Here is a 24,539-nt window from a genome sequence, read left to right as displayed (position 1 = left end):
TCCAACCTTTCGCACTTGCTGTTCCTCTTGCCTAGCATCTTCTTCCCTCTGCTCCCTCTTCACCTGGCTTGCCCCTACTTATCCTTCAGGTATAGTACATGTCACTTACTCAGCTAAACCTCCCCTTACCCTAGACCAGGTGAGGGTCTGTGGTTTCCACTGCTACGTTTCCACAGCATCCTGTGCTTGTCCCCATAGCACTCAATGCCTAAGGGATTATCCATTTATAGCTGTCTTTCCTACCAGATTGTAAACTCCATGCAGGAAAGGTCCTGTCTGCCTCATGACTGTAGCAGTGCCAGCACCTGTCACAGCACCTGGATGTAGCTGAGGTTTCATAAATATTTCCTGGATGTGCTTCAGGATGAGACAAGCATTTACTCAACTTTAAATACAGCAAACTCCTGGTAAGTTAGAATATCTACTAACAAAACCTCTCAGAACAAGAACTCACTAGTTTTCACACTTTGTTACAGAATTCCTGGATGTAACCTCGGACTCATGGAAAATGCTAGACTACCTCAACCACACTACTCTTTATCCTAAACAGACAACCCAGTATACACAGCCATACTGTCACTTTTTCCTTGTGTTGATATCCGTAAGATTCAGTGATATTACTGTGAAAAAAATAAATCTGATGGGGAGGTTTAGTAATTTTGGGAGAAAAGGAAAAAATAAAGATAATTACTACCCTTGAGACCTCACTCCACTTCTTCTCCAGATACCCATACCTCAAAGTGTGCCTCAGAGCTGACTAGGAAAGCTAAGGAGGAGCATTAAGGGATATGAGAAGTTCCTTCCCTAAAGAAACATAACCTAGTTCAACTGCTGGGATTTTCACCCTGCTGGTGTTGTTTAATTGAGCCACATTAATAATTTTTTACATGTGGACATAATATGCTGGTGTTGCAGTAAAGAAAAGCATCAAGTGAAGTTTCATACACCTAATTTCTCAGAATTTTTCTCCCCTGAGAAATGAGCGGGCCCCATCTCTGGTGTCAGGAGTCTCACTAGGAATCACAAACCACAGAGCCAGCCCTCGCAGATGCTGCGAGGCATACGAGCTTCAGCTGCTCCATTGATGATGCCTGTCATCTTCACTTGGTGAATCAGCAGTTCTCAGTCTGGACTGCACATAAGAATCACAAAGTGCAGTGCTTCTAAAAATTTAATTTACGTATGAACTACCTAGGGCCCTGTTAAATGCTGATTCTGATCTAGTAGGTCTACGTGGTGCCTAAAATTCTACATTTTACAAGCACAGATGTTACATTTGGTAATGCTGATTCTGCTGGTCTGTGGACCACACTTTGAGCAGCAAGGACATGCAATACATTTTTAAAATGCATATTACTGCACCCCCCCCAATAAATGTAATCAGAATCTCTAGGGAGGGGGAGCCTATCAAAGTATTTTAAAGTTCCTTATGTAATTCAAATATATAGTCAAGGGTTAAGAACCTCTACATTAAATGCCTGCCTCACAGAGATGTCTTGTGTTGAAATGACATAATTTTATGAGATTCATTACACAGTAATATTTATGAATGCTATCATTAATAAAAAGACTAATATAACTGGTGAACATCAGTTAAAATATTTCTAGAATGTGAAGAAATCTTGGGAGGCTGAGAGATGGAGAGGATGAGGTTATCATACCTGAAAAATCATCCTGCAGAATATCATACAAACTGGGAATCAAGATCCTCAGGTTGGAAGGACCTAAGGGACCAGCTCATTCACCCTCTGCCCAACTTACCCAGTGTGTCTGAGGGTGACTACAGGATCCTGACCAGAGATTCTGCTCCCCTTTATTCACTAAGACATGTGAAGTAACAGCCTCTGTAGTCATCACCTGTGTCTGCCACATCCCTTCTCACATCTCCTACTCTATACATCCCTGGGCCTAAGGGACCCTGGACCCCAGAAGAGTCTAGATCCTGCAGGAACACATTAAAGACAAAGTAATTACCCAGGACCTCTCTAGGACAAATGCTCTCAGAGACCTGGAGCAGCGACTGATTGCCATCACTGATCACACTTGACTGTAATTTGAGGGAAGGTGGGGATGGAGAGAAGCTCATGTATGAATGTAATCACTGCTTGTTTAGGGAATGGACAGTAGTCCTGTGGGGCTGGAGCCTATATTTTGGGAGGTGAAGGAATATGGTTGGAAAAGCCACAAAAACAAGCAGGGACCAGACTGTGAATATCCTAAAATATATTAGAGTGTGGGAATTTAGGCTTTATCCTGTGAGAAACAAGAAGCCCCCAGGAGTCTTTGAGCAGAGTACCATGAAAGACATATATTTTGGAAAGATTCCCAGGGTGGCAGAATCACTACAACCCAATTCCCCATAAACATACCCCAGAGGAGAGATAAACCTGCAGTTAACAAGGATTATACTTCTGTGACCAAACCACATGCAGATATATGGAAAGGACAAGAATAAGAGAAAAGCTAAACTCTCCCAGATCATGTTCAATTCTTCCTCAGGCCAAGATAGAAAAGAAACCTAGATTTGCATCCCATTGAGGTAAGACTAGCTTCTTACCTCTGTAGAAAAACCTTAATAGCACCCCACTACCATCGTCATCTCTAGTACTCTCCATATGTGTCAGATTACGTCCTAGTCTCTAGCTCTTCCTTACTCTGCAATTGATCACAAGGCCATAGCTAACATTTGTAACTCCTTCTTCCATATCTAGTCCATGTTCCCTTTGTCATCATCTCAGCTGGACGGGGTTCGTTATATTCAACCTTCATTACTTGGGAGTCTGAATCCTCAGTGTTATTGCCTTTATCGGGTTGCTATAGTTTCCGTCAACTTTTACTAAGTAGTACCCCACAAAATCTCCTGGATATCAGGCATGGTCATTCCTTTCCTCATTATGTAGAGAAATCCAATTTTCTATTGTTAATTTGGATTGAATTACCCCAGACAATATGGTAACTCCTTTTTTTTTTTTTTTTAAGTGAGGAACATCAGCCCTGAGCTAACATCCATGCCAATCCTCCTCTTTTTGCTGAAGAAGACTGGCCCTGGGCTAACATCTGCGCCCATTTTCCTCCACTTTATATGGGACGCCACCACAGCATGGCCTGACAAGCAGTGCCTCAGTGCGCGCCCGGGATCCGAACCCGGGCCACCAGCAGCGGAGCACGCGCACTTAACTGCTACGCCACGGGGCCAGCCCCTAGTAACTGCTTTGTTTTCCTGTTGGTTCAGTGACATAAAGAACCTAAAATGGCCAAGTGGCAGCCTCAGCTTCCAGTAGAATAGAACCATTGAAGCAACCCTGGTAGAAGCATTCCTCCCTTGGGAACTGTGTCAGACACTTCTTGTGCACCACTTCAGATTCTCTCAGACATCCGCTTTAATCCAGCCAGAGTTGCAGTCACCACTTCTGCAGACTTAACCAGCTTCACATGGATACAATCTGACTGCATTACCTCAGGCCTGCTCCACCTGCTTCTTGCATCCTGCCATAGGGTTTCTCTGATTCCATGGAGTGGAATATCATGGGGAGCCAGCCTAACACTCATACATACATGGCCTGAAAGTATAAAGGAGTTTGTGACCCACAAGCCAATCCCTAAATAACAGGTGTTCAGAGTTGACGAATACATGCTTCCCCTGTTTTCACTAAGGTAGGTAGTCCTGTGATGCATTTCATCAAGGCTTATTCACCTGTAGTGGTGGCCAACTCAACAAGCCACCCCAGTATTGGCTCTCTCTTCTCTATTTACACCCCTCCATCCATCACTTCTCCCCATAATATTCCCAAAGAAACTACTAGCAAATAAAACTTTGTCTCAGTCTCTGCTTTTTGGGCAACGCGGGCTATGACAGAAAGTAAGATATCTCAACCAGCAGAACCCAAAATTGTGGGGGTAGGAAGCAAAAATTCCGTGAGTACATTATTTGATCTAATAATGAGAGAAGTCAGTCCTGCTACCACCCCTCGACTCCCAAACTCGTGAATTCATGGCTATGGGAGAAATGGCACCATATATGGGTTCCCAGTTCAAAGTATATATCATATTCTCTAGGAGAGTACACCAATCTTTCTGGATGTGATCTCCCAACTGGCACCACAACTGAATCTTTGATAGGCAGTAACTCTAAAGCTAGAAAATAACTTGCTATCATCCTCTGCATTCTCCTTTCATATACCTTCCAAGGGATTCCTCCACCTTGATTGATTTTTAAGCTGGAGACTCGCACACCCCTCCACTTGCTTGCTTCACAGAGTGGTGAGCAACAGAGATCTAAAGAATGAAGACAGGGAGAGGATACAGAAAGGAAAAGCCAGAGTGAAGACATGTTTCAGAAGGACAGGTCTGAGGAAATAAAGAGAGAATTAAAAGCAAATCATATATACACATATATGTAATATAATAAGAAATATGCAAGATTTTTATGAACAAATTTTTATAAAACTTTACTGAAAGACATAAGAGAAGATCCAAATAAACAGATATGCCATTTTCCTTAATGGCAAGATTTACTGTTATAAATATGTCTACTATCCCCAAAGTAATTCATAAATTTGATGCAATCCTAAGCAAAACTCCAACAGGATTTTTTTTAAAAAAGACTTTGAGGTGGTATCTATAAGAATATCTAAGAAATCAATCAAAAAGTTAAAAAATAGGCCCATGCTTGTATGTTTTATTTTATAATAAAAATGGTATTTCAAAACAGGAAAATGACGTGCTATTCAAGAGATGGCACTGGAATAATTAGCCATATATTTGAGAAATAAAAATAAAGTTAAACCCCTATGCCTTGCAACCTACACAAAAGTAACTTCCAAATGGATGAAAAGGCTAAATATATAAAATAAGACTACAAAAGAATAAGAAAAACACGTTAAAAACCTTGGTGTAAAATTTAACTCTATTTTTTCCAGATGCTTCCCCATGGCCCCAACACCATTTATTGAACAGGCCCTCCTCCCCACTGATTTCAGACGCTACCTTTATCACTAAGTTCTTTATATACTTGAGTCATTCTTGTACTTTAAATTCTGTTCTATTGGCCTATTCATGAACCAGTACCATATTTGGCATGAATAAGTACGCCTTGATAATATGTGTTAGTTTTAAAATATGTCTGCCATTTCTTTGACACTCTTTCCTTCAAATGGTGGAGCCTAATTCCCCTCTTCCTAAGTGTGGTCCATACTTAGTAACTCATTTCTAACAAACAGAATGTAGTAGAAGTGATGCAATGTGACTTCCAAGGCTAGGTCATAAAAAGGATAGCTTCCACCTGGCCAACTATTGGATTACTGGCTCTAGGGGAAGCCAGCTACCATGTCATGAGGACACTCAAGCAGCCCTTTGGAAAGGCCCACATAGTAAGAAACTGAGGCCTCCTGCCAGCAGCAAGCATTCACCTGGCAGTCATGTGCATGGGCCACCTTGGAAGCGGGCCCTCCTAAGACCCCAAGCCAGAGCTGCCCAGCCAAGGCACTCCTGAAATCTTGGCCCACTGAAACTGTGCGAGATAATAAATGCTTGTTGTTGTAAGCCACTAATTTGTGGGGTAATTGATTATGCAGCAATACATAACTAATTTAAGTTTAAGGCTTTATAATAGCCAATAAAACTATCCTCTATTGTTCTTTTTCAGAGTTTTCCTGACTATTCTCATTTATTTTTGTATATAATCTTTAGTATCAGCTTGGCTAGTGTGTGTGTGTGTGTGTGTGTGTGTGTGTGTGTATCTGTGTACGTGTGTACACACACAGAAAGAAAAAGAAATTACATAAGTTACAAATTAATTTGAGAAAAATCATCTTTGTCTTCCTATCCAAGAAAATGATTTATTTTTCCATTTGTCTGTCTTCTTTTATGTCTTTCATTAGTAAAGTTTTCTGCATATACTGCCCACATTTATCATTTAGTCTTGGATATTTTTTTTTTATTTTCCTATTTTAAATGGTATCTTTATCCATTTTACACTTTAACGGCTGTAGGTAATATAAATAACATCTACTGATGATTTCTGCATATTAAGTTTTCTATCCCAGTGCCTTACCAAATTATCTTATTTTTGCAGTAGTTTCTCAGTTGATTTTCTTAGGTTTTCCATATACAGTCATCCCTCAGTATCTGCGGGGGATTGGTTCCAGGACTCCCCGCAGACACCAAAATCCGTGGATGCTTAAGTCCCTTATGTAAAATGGCGTAGTATTTATACATAACCTACACACATACTCCCATATACTTTGTCATCTCTAGATCACTTATAATACCTAATACACTGTAAATGCTATGTAAATAGTTGTTATACCATATTGTTTAGGGAATACTAATGGGAAAAATAGTTTGTACATGCTCAGTACAGACACAACTATCCTAAGCCTTTCAATCCGAGGATGCGGAACCCACTGATATGGAGGGCCAACTTTATACAATTATATCATCTGCCAATAGCAATAATTATTATACCTCAAATTTTTCTCTTTTGTTTAATGTATTCTCTGGGTCCCAGAATATAAATTCTATTAATTCACTATATATTTGAAGTAATTAAATGAACTACATAGACTAGCAGCTCTAGTATAATGCTTAGTAACAGTACTAATACTGGGCACCCTTGTCTTGTTCCCAACTTTAGTGGGAATGTCTCTATATTTCCCCATTAAGCTTGATGTTTGCCTTTGGGCTGACTCAAATGTATTATTACCTCATGTTAAATAAGCATCTGTCTATTCCTATTATATTGAGCATTTTTATCTGAAATGATTGTTGAATTTTAGCAAATGCACCATTTTTATAAAAATAGTAAAATTATTTTTCAAAAACTCTTTACACATTCAAAGGATTTAAATTTTTTTATTTTTTTTTCTGTAAAGTAGATTGCTTTTATTTAAAAAGAAGACTAAGCATGACAAAATGTCAGCCATTGTGAATTCTGGGTTATGAGAATACAATTTTAGTTTAGTTACTCTCTCTGCTTGTACGCATTTACAGAAATTCTCAATGTAACATGGAATGTTTGTAATAGTTATAACTGCATATGATAAATTTTTCTTTAATATGTAAAATTTCACTTTTCAAATACAAGGTATAAGTTAAAATATATCTTATTTTCAATTTGCTTTTTAAATAAATATATTGTGTATTTTCTTTTATATTAATAATTTCCATACATTAGAAATATAATTATGAAAATTTTAAACAAAATAATCTGTATTACATTTTAAATTTAATTCTGTAAATACATACCTACACTCAGAATTTAAATATTTTAATTCAACAAATAAAATACAGAAAAACAGTAGCTATAAAACCATGGAGATGGTAATTTAAACAATAACAGAAAAAAGCTTTAAGTTATACTATTTAAACCTCCTTTATCACTATTTAAATTTCATTCATTACATTAGTATAATACCTCATCTCAGCATCTACAGTTTTAACAAATGCTTGAAAAGTTTTTTGTTCAGAAACAGATGCCGGTCTGACAGAAACACATTTGAAAATATTCTTTTTCTGGTCATAGTTTCCAACACATCTATGAACTCGACCTCTAATCAGTCTTGGAAGTTCACGATCCTGTTTTTTAAAAACAAATATCAATAAAGTTATTTATTACTTCATCTGAATTTCAGTTTTTTGAAACTAATAATATGATCAACTAAATATGAATCACCACAAAATGCTGTAATTTCATCACCTGATTTAAGGCCCCACTGCTGATAAGACCATCATAGCTAGGCCTATGTGGGTGCCCTGTCACAGAGGAAAGACCTTCACTTGGGTGGGTTTCTTACAAGCTAGAAGGGCTTCTTACAGCTGCTTGTTAAAAAGACTGAATAATTCCCAATGTAATGGTACATGAATTATTCACTAACATGGACTGCCAGAGTAGTCCTAGCCTGCGAGAGCATACAAGGTAATTCAAACCAACTAATTCAAGCCAAGAACAACTAGAATAGGTGGCTGAAATATTTAATAATCTCCTCATAGACATCAGAGAGATACTAAGGTAGTGAGGAATTACAGAGACTCTATCTGGGAGAGGATAGGAGTCTAGAATGGGGCCTGATATTTGGGGATGTTTTTCCCCTGAGGTATCTGTCAATGGTACTGAAGGCAGTTGAGAATCTAAGAAACTGAGCAGAGCTTTTGACAGAGCTGAGAGAAAAAAAAATGGAGCTGGAGGCTCCCAAGGAAAAGAGAGTCTGGTAACCACCCCCAGCCCCACCCCAGGTTTAGGGTTCAGACCCATAAGGGCTATGCCTTAATGGGACTAGTAACCCAGAAGAAGACCAGCAAGCATCAAATCCTCTCAATCATGAATAAGATTAAAGTATTCTGGGATTGCTTTAAACAGTAATAAAAAGTTCTAACTGTAAGGAAAAATATTGATAATGCTAAAAGGACTATATTAAAGTGAAGAATTTCTGTTCCTCAAAAGCCACCATTAAGACTGAAAAAGCAAACTACGGAGTATGAGAAAATACTTGCAATACACATAATGAACTAAGAATTTGTACCCAGAATAGTTAAAAAAAAAAAAAACTCCTATAAGTCAGTAAGGAAAAGACAAATAATTCAACACAGAAAAAGAACAAGCAGCCTGAATGGACTTCATAAAAGATGATATCTAAATGATCAGTAAACCTATAAGGTTCTCAACATTAATCACCAGGAAATTGTAGAGAAATGAGACAGCACCAAACACCCACTAGCACAGCTAAAGTTAAAAAGACTGACAGCACCAAGGATTGATAAGAATGCAGACAAACTACAAGTTACCTACACTGATTGTGTGTAAAGTGGTACAACCCTTTGGGAAATTCTTTGGCAACAACTACTGTATTAGAACATATGCATGCATTATAATGCAGCAATTTTATTTCTAGGTATATAGCCAACAAAAATGCATGCATATGCACAAGAAACATACACAAGAATGTCCATAGAGCATTATTCATAATAGCAAAAAATCTAGAAACAACCCAGATGCCCACCAACAGCAGAATAGAAAACTAAATTGTGGTATATTCATACAACATTATAGTGTACATAGAAATAAAAATAAATGAACTTTAGCTACACACAACAACATAGGTGAATCTTACAAACATTGGTTGGATGAAAGAAACCAGACATAAAGAAAACATATCATATATACTATTTATATAAAGTTCAAAAACAGACAGAATTAATTTATGATATTAAAAGTCACGATAGTGTTACTTTTAGGTAGGAGGCAGGAGGTAGTGAATGGGAGGAGGCACAAAGATACACGGGGTGACAGAAATGTTCTATTTCTTAACCTTGGTAATGGTCACTTTGTGAGACTTCATAGATTTGTACAGTTATGATTTGTGTACTTTTCTGTGTATGTTATATGTCAATAAAAAAGTTTCCAAAAAACTTATTGGAGTAGAGAAAAATAATAAGCATTCAGGATATTGTAGAAATTAATAACATGACAATTACTATTTCTGTTTTTTTATTTATTTTTTTTATTTTTTGTGAGGAACATCTGCCCTGAGATAACATCCATGCTAATCCTCCTCTTTTTGCTGAGGAAGACTGGCTCTGAGCTAACATCTATTGCCAATCCTCCTCCTTTGTTCCCCCCAAAGCCCCAGTAGATAGTTGTATGTCATAGCTGCACGTCCTTCTAGTTGCTGTATGTGGGACGCAGCCTCAGCATGGCCAGAGAAGCGGTGCGTTGGTGAGCGCCCGGGATCCGAACCCGGGCCACCAGTAGCAGAGCGCGCGCACTTAACCGCTAAGCCACAGGGCCGGCCCAACAATTACTATTTCTTGATCATGTACTATGTGGCAGGCACTATACACTCTATCATCCAATCTCCAAAACAACCTTTCAAAGTAGGAATTAGTCTCCCCATTGTACAGATAAAAAACTGAAGCTCGGGAAGTTTAAGCAGCTTACTCAAGGTCATAAAGCTAGTAAAGAGTAGAGTAAAAACTGGAATCCAAGGCTTATTTCAAAATTAAGGCCAATTCCAGAATTCATACCAAACTCTCTTACAAAGTATGGAAGTCTTAAAAGATCTCTAGCCTCCTCTGTCACTCCCAGCCTTCTTTGTCACCAAGCCTCTTCCCTATATCCCAATCTACTCTTTGCCTTCCCCCAACTTCAGAATCACTACCCTTACCCCCATCACTTACTAACTCTACATTTTGGTAACATAAATACTTGCAGTTTCCTGTGCAATCCAGGCTCTCTCTTAGCTTTATGTATTTGCATATGCTGCTCTCTCACCTTAGAATGTATTCCTCCCCACCTCTTCCCCTCCCTCAACACACTTTGGCTTAATTTATTAGTCCTTAGATATCTAAGATAAGATAGGTCACTACATTCTTCAAAAATCTTTCCCTTATCTGCCCCATCCTTCCTATCTACTTCTATAGCACCCTGCACATACCTCTATCATATCATTTATCATACTACAGTGTAACATGTATGTAATCATATTTCTGAGACTATAAACTCTTTGAGAGAAGGAGCCATTTCCCACTTATATTCCACTTTGTATCCCTTGCATCTAGCACAGTGCCTGGCACACAGTAGGCTCTCCATATTAGTTGAACAAATAAACAACTTTAACATCAGAATTAAAACCAGACAAAACATTGAAAGTACTACTAAATCGTTAACAGAATTTCTACTGCAATGGAATTACAGCCTGCATGCGTATGTTTTGTTGGCATAAGCTTTGCAAAGAATAGTTAAATGAATACTCACTATTTCATAAAATACACAAGGCAGAGTATTTTTCCCATCTCTCATAAGAAAAGTCTTTGAATAATATGGGCCAGATGTAACGGCTGAATCGAGAACAGCTAAACAAGATCGAAATAGGAGGAAAAAAAATCAGTGCTGGTAAAATGTAAATAAAATTTAACAAAAAGAAGTTGATATTTAAATAACTATTCCCACATCAACCTCTCATAGTTTTATTTATACAATAATAAAGAATACATTTCAAGAGGGAAAGATATTTTTGAAATTGTTTTATACTAAGGAAAACAAAATTTCTGGCCCTCTTCAACTTAGGAACAAGTTATATGCCAAAATTCATACAACTGACAATAGTTGGCCATTTGAAGCTTTTTCTTAGAATACATTCTACAGAGTGGTTAAATCCCCAGACCAGTCTACCACATTATAATAATAAAATACACACATATAACAAATAAGCATCATGGTTTAATTAAAAAAAAACACATTGAATTAGAATCAGAAGTCATGCATTCGAGTCCCAGTTCTTCAACTTACTAAATTGAGCAAACTAACCTCTTTCAAATTTGTTTCATCTAAAATATGTAAATAATAATTCGTGTTTACCTCAAGAAATTATTATCAAATGAGAGCATTATTCATTCCTTTAATAACCATCTATTGAATACTGATAGTAAACATTTGTTGTTTTGAGGTCAGCCTCCATTTCCCCTAATAATACCTAGATTTTCCTTTAGGAAACCTCTCCTATGCCATTCTGAGCCATATGATTTGGATGAGATTTGTCCCCACCCCCAGATCCCAGAGTGACCTGAGACTGACTTAAACCAATCAGCATATCCCATTTCCTAGCTACAGAGTTCAGGGTTTCAGCAATGGGCTTGTTACCAGTCAGAAATGATGATATGCAATGGGTTATTTGCTAGATTTGGGGAAAGAGCAACCAGAAGAAACTATCAAAGAATGTATAAGGATGTGTGGTATAGAGAATTCTGATAATCATCTTCATATCAAAAGAGATGAGTCAGAAGTTGCTGAAGAGACAATTGGAGCCTCAAGACGAAGCCAACACTGTGACAGGACAGAAAGATGGCTAAATCTCAAAAACATAATGTTGGATGAAAATGTAAGCTGTATATTTTAAAACACATAGAGCAATAAAATATATATAAATTGTCTGTTCAGGTCTTTTGCCCATTTTTTAATTGGGTTGTTAGTTTTTTTGTTGTTGAGATGCATCAGTTCTTTGTATATTTTGGAGATTAAGCCCTTATCAGATGTATGGTTTGCAAATATCTTCTCCCAATTGTTAGGTTGTCTTTTCGTTTTGTTGATGGTTTCCTTTGCTGTGCAGAAGCTTTTTAGTTTGATGTAGTCCCATTTGTTTATTTTTTCTATTGTTTCTCTTGCCCGGTCAGACACGGTGCTTGAAAATATGTTGCTGAGACTGATGTCGAAGAGCGTACTGCCTATGTTTTCTTCTAGAAGTTTCATAGTTTTAGGTCTTACATTCAAGTCTTTAATCCATTTCGAGTTAATTTTTGTGTATGGTGTAAGGTAAGGGTCTACTTTCATTTTTTTGCATGTGGCTGTCCAGTTTTCCCAACGGATGGACATTGAGGGTATTATGCAAAGTGAAATAAGTCAGAGGGAGAAGGTCAAATACCGTATGATTTCCTTCATTAAGTAGTAGACAATAACAACAATAAACAAACACATAGAGACAGAGATTGGATTGGTGGTTACCAGAGGGGAAGAGGGGAGGGAGGAGGGTGAAAGGGATAATTCGGCACATGTGTGTGGTGATGGGTTGTAATTAGTATTTGGGTGGTGACCATGACGTAATCTATGCAGAAATAGAAGTATAATGATGTACACCTGAAATTTATACAATGTTATAAACCAATGTTACTGCAATAAACAAAAAATTAAAAAAATAATAATAATAATTTTTTAAAAATAAATAAATAAATAATTGGTGCAAAATTAAAACAAAAAAATATAGATATATACATTTATGAAATCTGATGTATACAGTAAAATTATAAAAGCATGGACAGGAAAGATACCACAGTGATTATTTCTAGAGAAGAAGAAAAATGGATGGGAATTTCAAGTATATCTATAATACAGGTATGTGGATATTTATTATATTCTCTATACTTTTCTGTATGTTTAGAATATTTCATAATTTAAATTAAATTAAATGCTTATTTAAAATATGGATAAATAGGTTTTGAATCTCTACTTCTTACTGGTTTATCTCTTCATTCTAGGTAAAATCAAAATCCAGAAACATTCTACAAAACTCTCCCTCTGGGGCTAGCCCCGTGGCATAGTGGTTAAGTTTGGCATGCTCTACTTCAGCAGCCCAGGTTCGCGGGTTCGGATCCCACGCAAGGACTTACAACACTCATCAGCCACGCTGTGACAGCGTTCCACATATAAAGTAGAGGAAGACTGGCACAGATGTTAGCTCAGGGCTAATCTTCCTCAGCAAAAACACAAAACAAAACAAAAAAACTCTCCTTTTAAATATTGATTTAGAAAACAGATTAACTGTAGAGTGTTTATTGGTATCAGTAAGGGATTCTTTACAAGTGTTCTTTTGGAGTATTTAAAATATGATATAATCTATATACAAAATTACTACTGGATTCAGTATAATATAGTAGAAAGAACAGTAGATTGAGAATAACCAGATTTGGATTCTAGATCCATTTCTGCTACTAACTAGCTTTGTGATTTTAGTTGAATCTATTTTAATTATTTGCCCCATTTCCTCACCTACCTCAAAGGTTTTGAGTGAGACAGATACTTGTAAGAATCTTTCCAGTTTTAACATTACAAATCAGAAGAATACTACCATAAATAACCAAATACAGGTTAAGTCACACAAATCAATAACAGATCCAGGACCTGAAGAAAATCCTAATAAACCATAATCTCCTTTTGCAAAATTTTATTTTTCTTTAATCTCCCCTACGTATTCCTATTGACATTCAAAAATATTGTCCAAATAGTATTACTATAGTATTTTTGAAGTATTATACCCACCCAATATTTCAAAAAGAAGTACAGTTTTCTGTGCATGTTCATGCCAGTACTTCATGCTTTCAATAACTGCAGATATAATTCTTAAAGAATTATCTTTTTCCTTAAGCTTTAACTGATACAATGAGGCTTCCTTTTGCAAAAAAAAAAAAAAAACAACATTAGAAAAATCTTTCATTTTTTTTCATCATACTCTTTTACTTTCTATGTAAATATTCTAGGTCTTTATAATAGGCAAATGTGTAAAATATGTAAAAAGAACTATTGAAAATTTTAGTACCGTTACTCCCCTAAATTAAAGGCAGCATTAGCACTTTATAGGAGGAGAAATTAGGATGCAATTGGAGACAATCACGAAGAAAATTATTATATGGGCAATCATTCATTCATTCATTTGTTCATTTGCTGAATATTTTTAAAGTATCATATGCCAAGTCTGTGATAAACACAGGTGAGTAAAATATAATTCCTTCCCCTAATGTGCTCACACTCTAGGAGAGAAGCCAGATACATTCACTCATTCCAAAAGTATTTACTGGCAACTACTACGTGCCAAACACAGCTAATGAGGAAACAATAGCAAACAAAACAGAGATGTCTACCCTCATAGATTTTGCAATCTAATGAGAGATTCAGAAAATAAACAAATAAATATACAATAGAATTTCAGGAATTGATACATCCTATGCATAAAAAACAAAAACAACAGGGGGGCCGGGCCCGTGGCGTAGTGGTTAGGTGCACGTGCTCTGCTGCTAGCGGCCCAGGTTCAGATCCTGGGTGCGCACCGACGCACCGCTTCTCAGGCCATGCTGTGGTGGCATCCCATATAAAGTGGAGGAAGATGGGCACAGATGTTAGCCCAGGGCCAGTCTTCCTCAGCAGAAAGAGGAGGATTAGCACGGATGTTAGCTCAGGGCTGATCTTCCTCACCAAAAAAAAAGAAAAAAAAGGGTAAAAGGATAAAGAGAGACAGGGATTATTATTTTAAATGGGTTGTTGAATGAGTACCAAGGGAACAGCAAATGTAAAGGCCCTGAGATGGGAATGTGTTGGCATTTTTAAAGATCAACTATGAAGACAGTGTGCCAAAATACTAATTTTCGGGGCAGGGGGCACTTTCCTTTGTGAGGGCAGGGGCATATGAAAGAACACTTGATGGGACATTTTTTTCTGACTACAGCCACCTTTCCTCCTCCTCCCCCTCAACTAAAATATGAATGCCTCTCATTGAGGACTACTGCCATAGTCGTCAATGAGCAGCCCTTGCCACTGCTGCTAAGGTGACTATATCATATCATCTTGTGTACAAGGAAACATAAGGTTGAGAACCACTGTGAAACATGCTCTATTAGTCAGATTTCCAGCACAAAATAAAACGAATTTACCCCAGATGGCTTATTGAAAAGACTGCTTACAGGTGTATGGGCAAACAAACACAGGGTGCTTAAGCACTCAAAGACTAATGACAGCAAGAAACGTCTACCACTCCAAGGATGAAAAGACAAGGGGAGGGAATAAAATTACCAAGCCTGTGAAAGCTGGACTCATGGATGCTATAGCTTGCAGGGACACAGCTACTGCCTGAGACACAATATTTAAGCAGGGAGGGAATGGGAAAACCCAACTTCTCTCCCCACCCTTTGATCTCCTGCCAGCGACTCTCACTGGCTGACACCTAACAGAAGCCAGCTAAGGGATCCCAGAATGATGCACTATCTAGGACCATTCAACCTTTTGGAACACAGAGAAGGGCAGAGGGTAAAGAATCTATTGGGCCAGGGGGCAAGGGAGGGAAGGTAGAGAACACCCAGTACACATAATATATAAAAGACATTTACAAAGAACAATTAGAGGGAGAAGTGGAGAGAAGAAGTAAGGCTGAGGTACAGGTATAGGGAAAAATACCAACCAAAGCAGAGTTAGAGCGTATATCACGTTTAGAGAATTGTGAAGAGTCTGAAACAGCTAGTGCATTGGAGAACTAGTGGAATATGGAATATGAGGCTGGAAATGGAAAAAAAACAACAGATTATAGAGCAGAGGTCAGCAAACTACAGCCTGTGGTCCAAATCTAACCTGCTATCTGTTTTTATAAACTTTTATTGGAATACAGCCATATCCATTCATTTATGTATTATCTATGGCTGCTTTCAACCTATAACAGCAGAGTTGAGTGGTATAGTTGAGTAGTTGCAAGAGAGACAATACGGCCCATAAAGCCAAAAATATTTACCATCTGGCCCTTTACAGATAAAGTTTACTGACCCCGGTTGTAAAAAATTTAGACTGGGGGCCGGCCTGGTGGCGCAAGTGGTTAAGTGCCCGCGCTCCGCTTTGGCGGCCCGGGGTTTGCAGTTCGGATCCCAGGCGCGCACCAACGCACCGCTTGGTAAGCCATGCTGTGGCGGCGTCCCATATAAAGTAGAGGAAGATGGGCACAGACGTTAGCTCAGGGCCACTCTTCCTCAAGAAAAAAGGGGAGGATTGGCATCAGATGTTAGCTCAGGGCTAGTCCTCCTCGCAAAAAAAAAAAAAAAATTTAGACTGACGTACAAAGAGCTTGGAGAATTTCTGCAAGCAATGGATTAACTGTCATCATCTCAATGATTAGTAAACAGTGAAATTCAGAGCCTAGTAAGACACTCTAAGGCAACTATGGAAAGGAACAGCCATTTACAACCTACAAGAAAATATTTTGGAAATTGACATTCATCTACTCCAATGGAACTGGATATTTGTGCTAATCAAGTAATGCATGCCATGGAATTGATTTGAAATGCTCTTACCTCTGTAACTTTCTAAATACTTATTTATCTCATATTTTTAAATGTAAATATAAAAAATGTAAATAATTCATATTTAAAAGTTTACCTTGAGAGTGTTTTCTTCTGGAATATCATCCAACATTTTTTTCTTAAATTGATTTTGTTGAAAATTTGGCTTAAATGCCTGTAATGCATTGTTTTTGTCTAGACCTCTCATTGTGGAGCCAGATTTTTCTGATGAACGTGTTTGTCTGAGTATTTCAGTTTCTCTGTGGTGAGACAAGTTAGGAGGTTCAGATATTCTTAATTGTTTCTGTTGTTGAGTGCCCAAACTCACTGGACAAGAATTTATGCCATCATTTGCCACTAGGTTTGTTCTTCTGCATTGAGGCTTAAAATCATTTCTATCCCAAGTTTTCAAGCTGGTATTTTTGTTGCCATCTCTGTAGCTGTAATAGTTTTAATTAGTATAAAAAATTATTAATTATTAATAATTAATTAGTATTAGTTTTTGTTTCTATATACTTTTCTTAATTAAAATAAAATTAATAATGAAAATTTGCATTTACATGGTAATCTGTGGTTTATAAACTACTTTGTAACTACCAACTAGTTAGAAATTCCAAATACATCATCACAACAACCCTACAATATATTATACCTCTCTTTTCAGGTGAGGAAACGGAGCCTTAGGGAGGAAGTAACTTGCCCAAAGTCACATAGCAAGTTACTGACAATCCAGAACCCAAAGAACTCTAGTCTCCCAACTCAGAGTCCAACGCTATAAAGTATATTTTTAAACTATACAAGCCTTCATATGACAGTGGTTGTCTCCGAGTGGTAAAATTTTGAGGACTTTTGCATACTTCTTTATACATTTATTTTAAAATTTTCTACAAAGTAAAATTTTAAGAAGTTAAACTACGGCTTGTCGGTAATTTTAAATCACAAGGAGAATAAATATAGGCGAGGTAGATGGCTATTTGATTAGAAATTTTGTACTTTTAGTGTGTAGCTTAAAAGCCCTACTTATGAATCTGCTGCAGCCTTTTACTAGCTACATTAATCTAAGTGAGTTGTATAAGCTGATCAGAACACGATGTTAATGAGGGCAAAACCAAAAGCATAATTTCTGAGCAGACTAGTTAAGAGTTCCACAGGGAAAAACTAGCCCAAGTCACAAATTCTTATTTCTGAATAATTTCTCTGAAAATATCACAAGAGGGCAAGCAATACAACCCACCCCCTGTTAGGGAAGATAATCCAGAAAAAGGTCTAGGTTCCCTAGTGACCAGGAACAAATTTGGATTGTATGAGGCCTGAACCTTGTATAATTTGAGGAGCCTTCTTAACCAAATTAGGTACAAAATCAGGTATGAAAATAATGAGAAAAGAAATAACAAATAATTACAAAATTTAAAAAATTGATAAATACCACAAATATCACAATATCCATGAAAAAATTATTAGGATTATTATTAATTAACTGCCTGATACACCTCTATAATACTTTTTCCCTACACTGATCACCTCTTCACACGACAGTAGTTTTGTTTTCAGTTGAGAGAATAGAAATTTTGTCATTCCTTTCTCATGGCCATGGAAATTACTTTTATTATTCACAGTTTAGGAAACTTTCTTTCAGCTTCACAACTCCCTATTAGTAACAGCACATCTGCAACTTCCTCCAACATTTTGCTCAAGAGGTGCTCCTAGCCTGGAGACCAGCCCTGGGAGAACTACATTCCTTTGATCTTGCTGGGTGTGCCCACACACAGATGCTGCTTCAGCAGCCAATCCAGCTAAGCCAGGTCCTCAACATCCCAAACAGACCATGAAGCCTAAGTCGTCATGGCTTCTGAACAGGGCAGGGAGCAGTGTCTACCTCAGATCCTTCTCAAGGACAGGCTGTTCTTGGAGCCAGATGGATGTGAAGTTAAGGCCTAGATTCTAAACCTAAGCATAGAACCAGTTAAAAGATCTTCAGCAGATTACCAACTGCTTACTTGGGTTTTCAAATGTTTTCTCCTCCTGGATTTCCTGTTATATTCCAACTGTCTGATATAGATCATCTATTATTTCAAGTTGCAATATCCAATATTGGCTACCTGTCCAGATTACAATCTGTTACCTAATTCTCTAGTGCCTGTCAGAATGGATATTCTCCTAGCACCTGCAGCTGGCACTATGCCTTCAATGACCATCTCAAACCACTGAAAAGGCCTAGTTTCAAGCCCTGGTCTTGAAGAAAGTATTTGACTGGTCCTGAGGAAACTAGCATGAGTAATAAAGTCAAAACTAATTTTTTTAAAATAAAAATATTACTTTGATGTATTACCCACTTTATTAAAAGTTTCCCCCCTTTAGAAAAATATGATATCTTCATCTAATAAAAGTGAGAGTAATATTAACTTCAAAGAGTTGTTGTAAGGATCATTAAAATAACATATGGAAGCACTAAACAATGACTGATATATATGTTTGGTGGTGTTTCTCCAACACTTTGTTCTCAAAATTATTTCCTTCAGTAGTTGCCACTTAGCCAAGAATACTAAAATCCAACCTAAAAAATAATCCATGTCCTCTATCTATTCATTTTTTTCACAATATTTAGGCATTAAACTTAGGTCCTTATGGTAATGACCCAAAAGTACCCTCACCATCTTCCTTGATGGTCCTCTTCATTTCTTGACCCCCTACCACTGCAGATGCATATGCATTTCTGTCTCCATCTTTCTTTCTTATTCCATTCTATTTTCCTTGGAGCTGACTGTCTTACTAGGGTAAGACTGAGCATTCTATCTCTGAATATATCCAAGACTAAGATACAGTTATTCCCAACTCGTTACTATTGTCACTTAGACCATTAATGATTCATAGCAAAATGATAAAAATTCAGGTTGATAAATATTGACAGAAATTTCATTATAACATGAAGTATTCTTTGGAAACCTAATCACTGCTAAATTTACCTATTTTCAAAGTTTTATATATCATGTCATCCTAACTTCTTTTGTAAAATGTAGCTAATATCGCTATAGTTATTAAGTATAGAAATTTCCTAAATGTAATTCTGTGAGATGAAGAGATGAAGGAGGAGGGAAAGGAGGAGAGGAGGAGAGAGGAAGGAGAAGAAGGAATAGAAAAGAAACAGAAATCTTAAGTAGACTCACCTCCAACCACTCTTGCTTCTTTCAGTATTTGATTGAATAGACTTAGACACAAAATCTTGACTTCTCAGGGGATGAGAAACTGAATGTGGTGCTTGCCTTTCAAGGAAACGTGTCTTATTAAATATTAATAGTTTGTTTCCAAATTGAGAAATGTAAAATATACATAGAAAAATAACATCAGTCAGTAACAAACACACACATTCATTGGTGTATATTTTTCCACATACCCTGTCTTCATTGCCTTCGTTGAAGGAGGCGACTCTGGATTCACAGTGTCCCAGGCCCAATCTCAAAAGATAAAAGTAACATAGATAAAAGTAATATAGGTAGCACTTTTTAAAATAATTATTTCATACTTATTTAATTTGGAGGAGTTGCAAGTTTGAAGAAGAAAAGAACTTGAAGATATGGACTTGTTCTTCAACAGTAGTTTGTTGTGGAATTTGTCACAGCCTGTCACTAATTTTTATAGATGTCTTTCTTCCCCATTGTATTCTAAGCAAAGGTAATACTTTAATTTGTATCTTTTCCACAATCAATCCTAGTACAGTACCTTGTACTTTATAACATGAATTCAGTGTAATCAATGTTTCTTAAACTTTTTTGATCCCAACCCACAGCAAGAAACACATTATAACCCAGAACATATATACACATGGTGTCCATGTGTGTCTGTGTGTGTCTCTGTGTGTGTGTGTGTGTGTGTGTGTGTGTGAGAGAGAGAGAGAGAAGAGAGAACATAAAATTTCACCATCAATTCTTATCCTTGCTATATGTGATACACTCTGGTATGTTCTATTCTCTCCTACTCTATTCTCTTCTATTTCTCTTTTTTAAAGATTGGTTGTTTCCCAACCTGACTAGGACAAAAATTAGAAAAACACTGATCTAGTCCTATCTCTTAGCCAATATAAGAATGTTATTATATCTCTGACAGATAGTAATCCCAATCAGAGCTTGGAGAGTTCAATACTTCAGGAGGATGGACATTTCCCTATGGAGCAGCTCAAACTGTTGTCATTTTTCAAAGCTAACATTCACGCTACTTATAAAAATATTTCAAATGGTAGAGAATTTTTTAAATTTTTTTTTAATTTTTTTTTATTTATTTCTTTTTCCCCCAAAGCCCCAGTAGATAGTCGTATGTCATAGATGCACATCCTTCTAGTTGCTGTACGTGGGACGCGGCCTCAGCATGGCCGGAGAAGTGGTGCGTCGGTGCAGGCCCGGGATCCGAACCCAGGCTGCCAGCAGCGGAGCACGCGCACTTAACCGCGAAGCCACGGGGCCGGCCTGGTAGAGAATTTTTTAAATGGCGGAGGATGACCAGGTAAATGCCCACTTATGCAAATCCATGTGCCTTTTTTATTTTTTAGCCATAAAAATAGGAATCATATGAAATTCATACTTCAAATTCCTCAAAATAATTATAGATTTAGAAGTAGATTAAGTTCTATGGTGGTACGCTGGATGAAATTAACAAAACAAGTATTGATATCTATAAAGAGACTGTAAAATTCTAGTTGCATATCATCCTATTAAATGTGCCCCCAAAAATGTAAATGTATATAACCAGCATGAACCAAGTATATTTCAGAACGTCTAGTGGCTATCTCTTCTTCTGGAAAGAAGTAAAAAGTCAGCAAACATTAAGACCTCTAAGCACCCACCACCATAGCTAATTGTTTCAGAAATGAGAGGCCTAACTATAAAGCTAAACCAGGGTTCTGGTGACCTCGCTTAAAAATATGAGGTGAACCAGAGGATTTCTATCTTTAGAATTTGAATGAAGAGATCCAAAAGGCAGTCGACAACGGACTCTGAGAACTAGAACTAAAAGGTTATGTTAACTCCCAGCAAGGGCAAGTTAGTTCATGTGCTAGTTGAAGCTATAAGAAGCCAACTGGATGAGAGAGTAAAGAGCCAATGAACGAAGAAAGGCAAAAATGCTACAAGAAGAGAAAAAAGACTAAGGCCAAGCACTAAAAATTCCTGGGCTTCTACCTCCTAAGGTCTATTTTTTTCCATTATCCCTGTGTTCCCATGCACACCTATCCCAATTCCTGAGGCAACTTGAGTCTCTCCATTCTTTACCACCAAATATCTAAGTCACAATGTCCACATGTGCCTTGAAGAAAAAAAAAAGTCTTTACAATGTAGGTTACTACTTCATTAGAACAAAGGCTCCAGAACTAAGATACTCCATTTAAATGCTAAGCCACCCTTGTAGACAAGGAAACTCAAACTACTGTACTGGAATGTTCAGAAAGAGCCAAGTAATCCCTATATTTGGAAAGTGGAAAGAATAAAATAAAAAAACCTTTCATTTCCATTATAATAAAATAGAAATGGTAATTTTCTATAATCCTAGTTTTTATTTTCTGAAAATTTTCACCTTATTTTCTTACCTGTTGGTAAAGGAGGGAAATCATAACTGTCAGAAGCAGTACTGATACCTGGATCATTTTTAAGTGGATTGGAAGTTAACGGCTGTCTATTCCTCTTTTTCTGATTGAACAATGGTACAGGCAAACAGCCTAAAATGAATGCACCAATAAATTAGTACATAGTACAAACAGATCTCGTTATAGAACAATTACCAGTATACAATAATACACTACTTGAATTTGTCTATTTCTATATGATAATTTTATATTTATTATAGATATATTTTTATATCTTTGGATTGATTGTTACATTCTTTTTAAGATCCTGGATAGCCTCATTTGTCTCTCTAAAAACACCTTTCTTGTTCTATGTTAACATTGCCTTAACTCCTCTTGTTTAGAAGCAATTCCCATCTTCTCCCTCATCTCCCAACTCTTTCCAAATCCACTTTTTGTTTTCCTTATTTCCCTCCTGTGCTTGCCTGTTACCTTATCAACTGGAGGGGACCCTTCAAGTACAATAGAGGTAAGAGAGAACCAAACTTTGACCCATGCTTTCCAAAACCCCACTCTTTGGACTATGGTAGCACACCCTTTAAGGCCATGGTTTTCAAACCTTAGTTTGACTAAATTTATCTGGAATTGTGCTCAACATGCTGGTTCCTAGACCCCACTCACATAGATTTTATTTCAATATATTTGGTTTAAAAGCCAAAACTCTGCAATTTTAACAAGTACTCCTGATGTCTGTAATGCATATTTTCTGTAGATCATTTTGAGAATGCCTTAGTGTGATAACATCCAATCTAAATGAGAATAAATACTACCTCCAAACCCTCCAGATGGGAGACCTGGGGTCTCAAGTCAAACCAAAAGTATGAATCTATAAACACTAACACTAGAAGGGATCTCAGAAGAAAAAGAGCTCCAAAAACCTTGCACATTGCCACAGTGGAAGAATCCAGACGTAACCCAAGCTTCCTAAATCTCAGTTCAGATGTCTTGCCACTATACCATACTCTAGCTAGTCCATCAACACTTGTACTATGGGAGAAATACAGACTTGGTGATAACTATCTGATGAAAAGCTAGGAAAATGATGTGGGCTCTGGAGGCAGACTGCCTGGGTCTTAATTACAACTTCAAAGTAGGTTTGAATTACAACCTCAGAGTATAAACTTGGGCAATTTCCTTAAACGCATTGTGCCAATATGACATATACTGAGAGGCAGGATAACATAGTAATTAAGAGCATGGACTCTAGAGCCAGATTCCTAGGTCCAAATCCTGGTTCTGCCACTTAATAAGTTACTGTTTTAACCTCTTTGTGTCATAGTTTCTCATCTGGAAAACACGAATGATAATACAGTCATGCGCTGCATAATGACGTTTTGGTCAACAATCGACCACATATACAACGGTGGTCCCATGAGATTAGTCCCACATAGCCTAGGTGTGTAGTAGGCTAGATCACCTAGGTTTGTGTAAGTACACTCTATGATGTTCGCATGATGACAAAATCGCCTAACAACGCATTTCTCAGAACGTACCCCCGTCATTAAGCCACACGACTGTAATAATACCTATCTCAGGGGGTTGGTGTAAGGATTAAATAAATTAATACATATAATTAAATGTCTAGAATACAGTACATCCACCATAAATGATAGCTATTATTATCTTCATAGTCATTATCATCATTTCCTTGGTTCTCTTATTCTTGTTCTCTGTTCTTAAACTAACAAATTGGGAAAGCAGGGGAAATGTCAGGGGAAGCTGTTAGGGAGACAGAAGTGCTTCTGGAAATATTTTAAATAAGTCACAAGTACAAATAAAAATCAATCTATTTCTTTGTTTTCAGCTTAAAAGCACAAAACAACTCAAGCACACAGGGTTTGTCGAAAGAACACTAGAGTAAATCCAGGAAAGTCTGATTTTACTCTCACCTGTGCCACTAAATGTTTTGCCTTAAGTATTTTATTTCCTTGAACCTAAAAAGTAAAGAGGCCAGACTATAAGTTAAATCTTCTCAAAAGATCCTTCCAAAATATTCCATCTATAAACTGTACAAGCTTTACATAGTATCTACAAAATGTAGAAAAATTTAAAAGTTGTTCCATACCTGCTGTACTTCGAGTTGAATTTTCATTTAGGTTTCTCTTCATTTCCTTCAATACCAAAGACTATAACTTTTTCTTTAGCACTCCAAATTTACAGCATGCAGTTGTTTGACTAAACCTTCAAAGAAAGAAATTTGTGACTCATATTGTATCAACAACAAAATCAAATTCCTAGCCTAGTAACTACCGCAATCATGGTTTAAAACCTGATAATGGAAACACTTTGTGGAGTCCTTTGCTCTCTGAGTAAAAATTTACAACATAACCCATTTTTCCAACTCTTTCCAACT

At 37.1% G+C, this 24,539-nt stretch overlaps 1 protein-coding gene across 1 annotated transcript; it reads right to left on the bottom strand.

The window, feature by feature from the left end:
• Positions 1–7,383: 7,383 nt before the first annotated feature.
• SPATA22 (spermatogenesis associated 22) lies at positions 7,384–24,294 on the bottom strand. Its single transcript, XM_058559292.1, has 8 exons — positions 24,252–24,294; positions 22,151–22,279; positions 19,970–20,030; positions 19,743–19,838; positions 16,676–17,018; positions 13,805–13,934; positions 10,751–10,848; positions 7,384–7,575 (listed from the first exon to the last, which is right to left on the bottom strand). Exons 1-8 carry the CDS (start codon positions 24,292–24,294, stop codon positions 7,384–7,386), a joined length of 1,092 nt encoding a protein of 363 aa, XP_058415275.1.
• Between the last annotated feature and the right edge of the window lie 245 nt (positions 24,295–24,539).

The sequence above is a fragment of the Diceros bicornis genome, chromosome 18 (assembly GCF_020826845.1).
Source record: "Diceros bicornis minor isolate mBicDic1 chromosome 18, mDicBic1.mat.cur, whole genome shotgun sequence".
NCBI lineage: Eukaryota > Metazoa > Chordata > Mammalia > Perissodactyla > Rhinocerotidae > Diceros > Diceros bicornis.
This window is presented reverse-complemented; position numbering and strand designations above follow the sequence as displayed.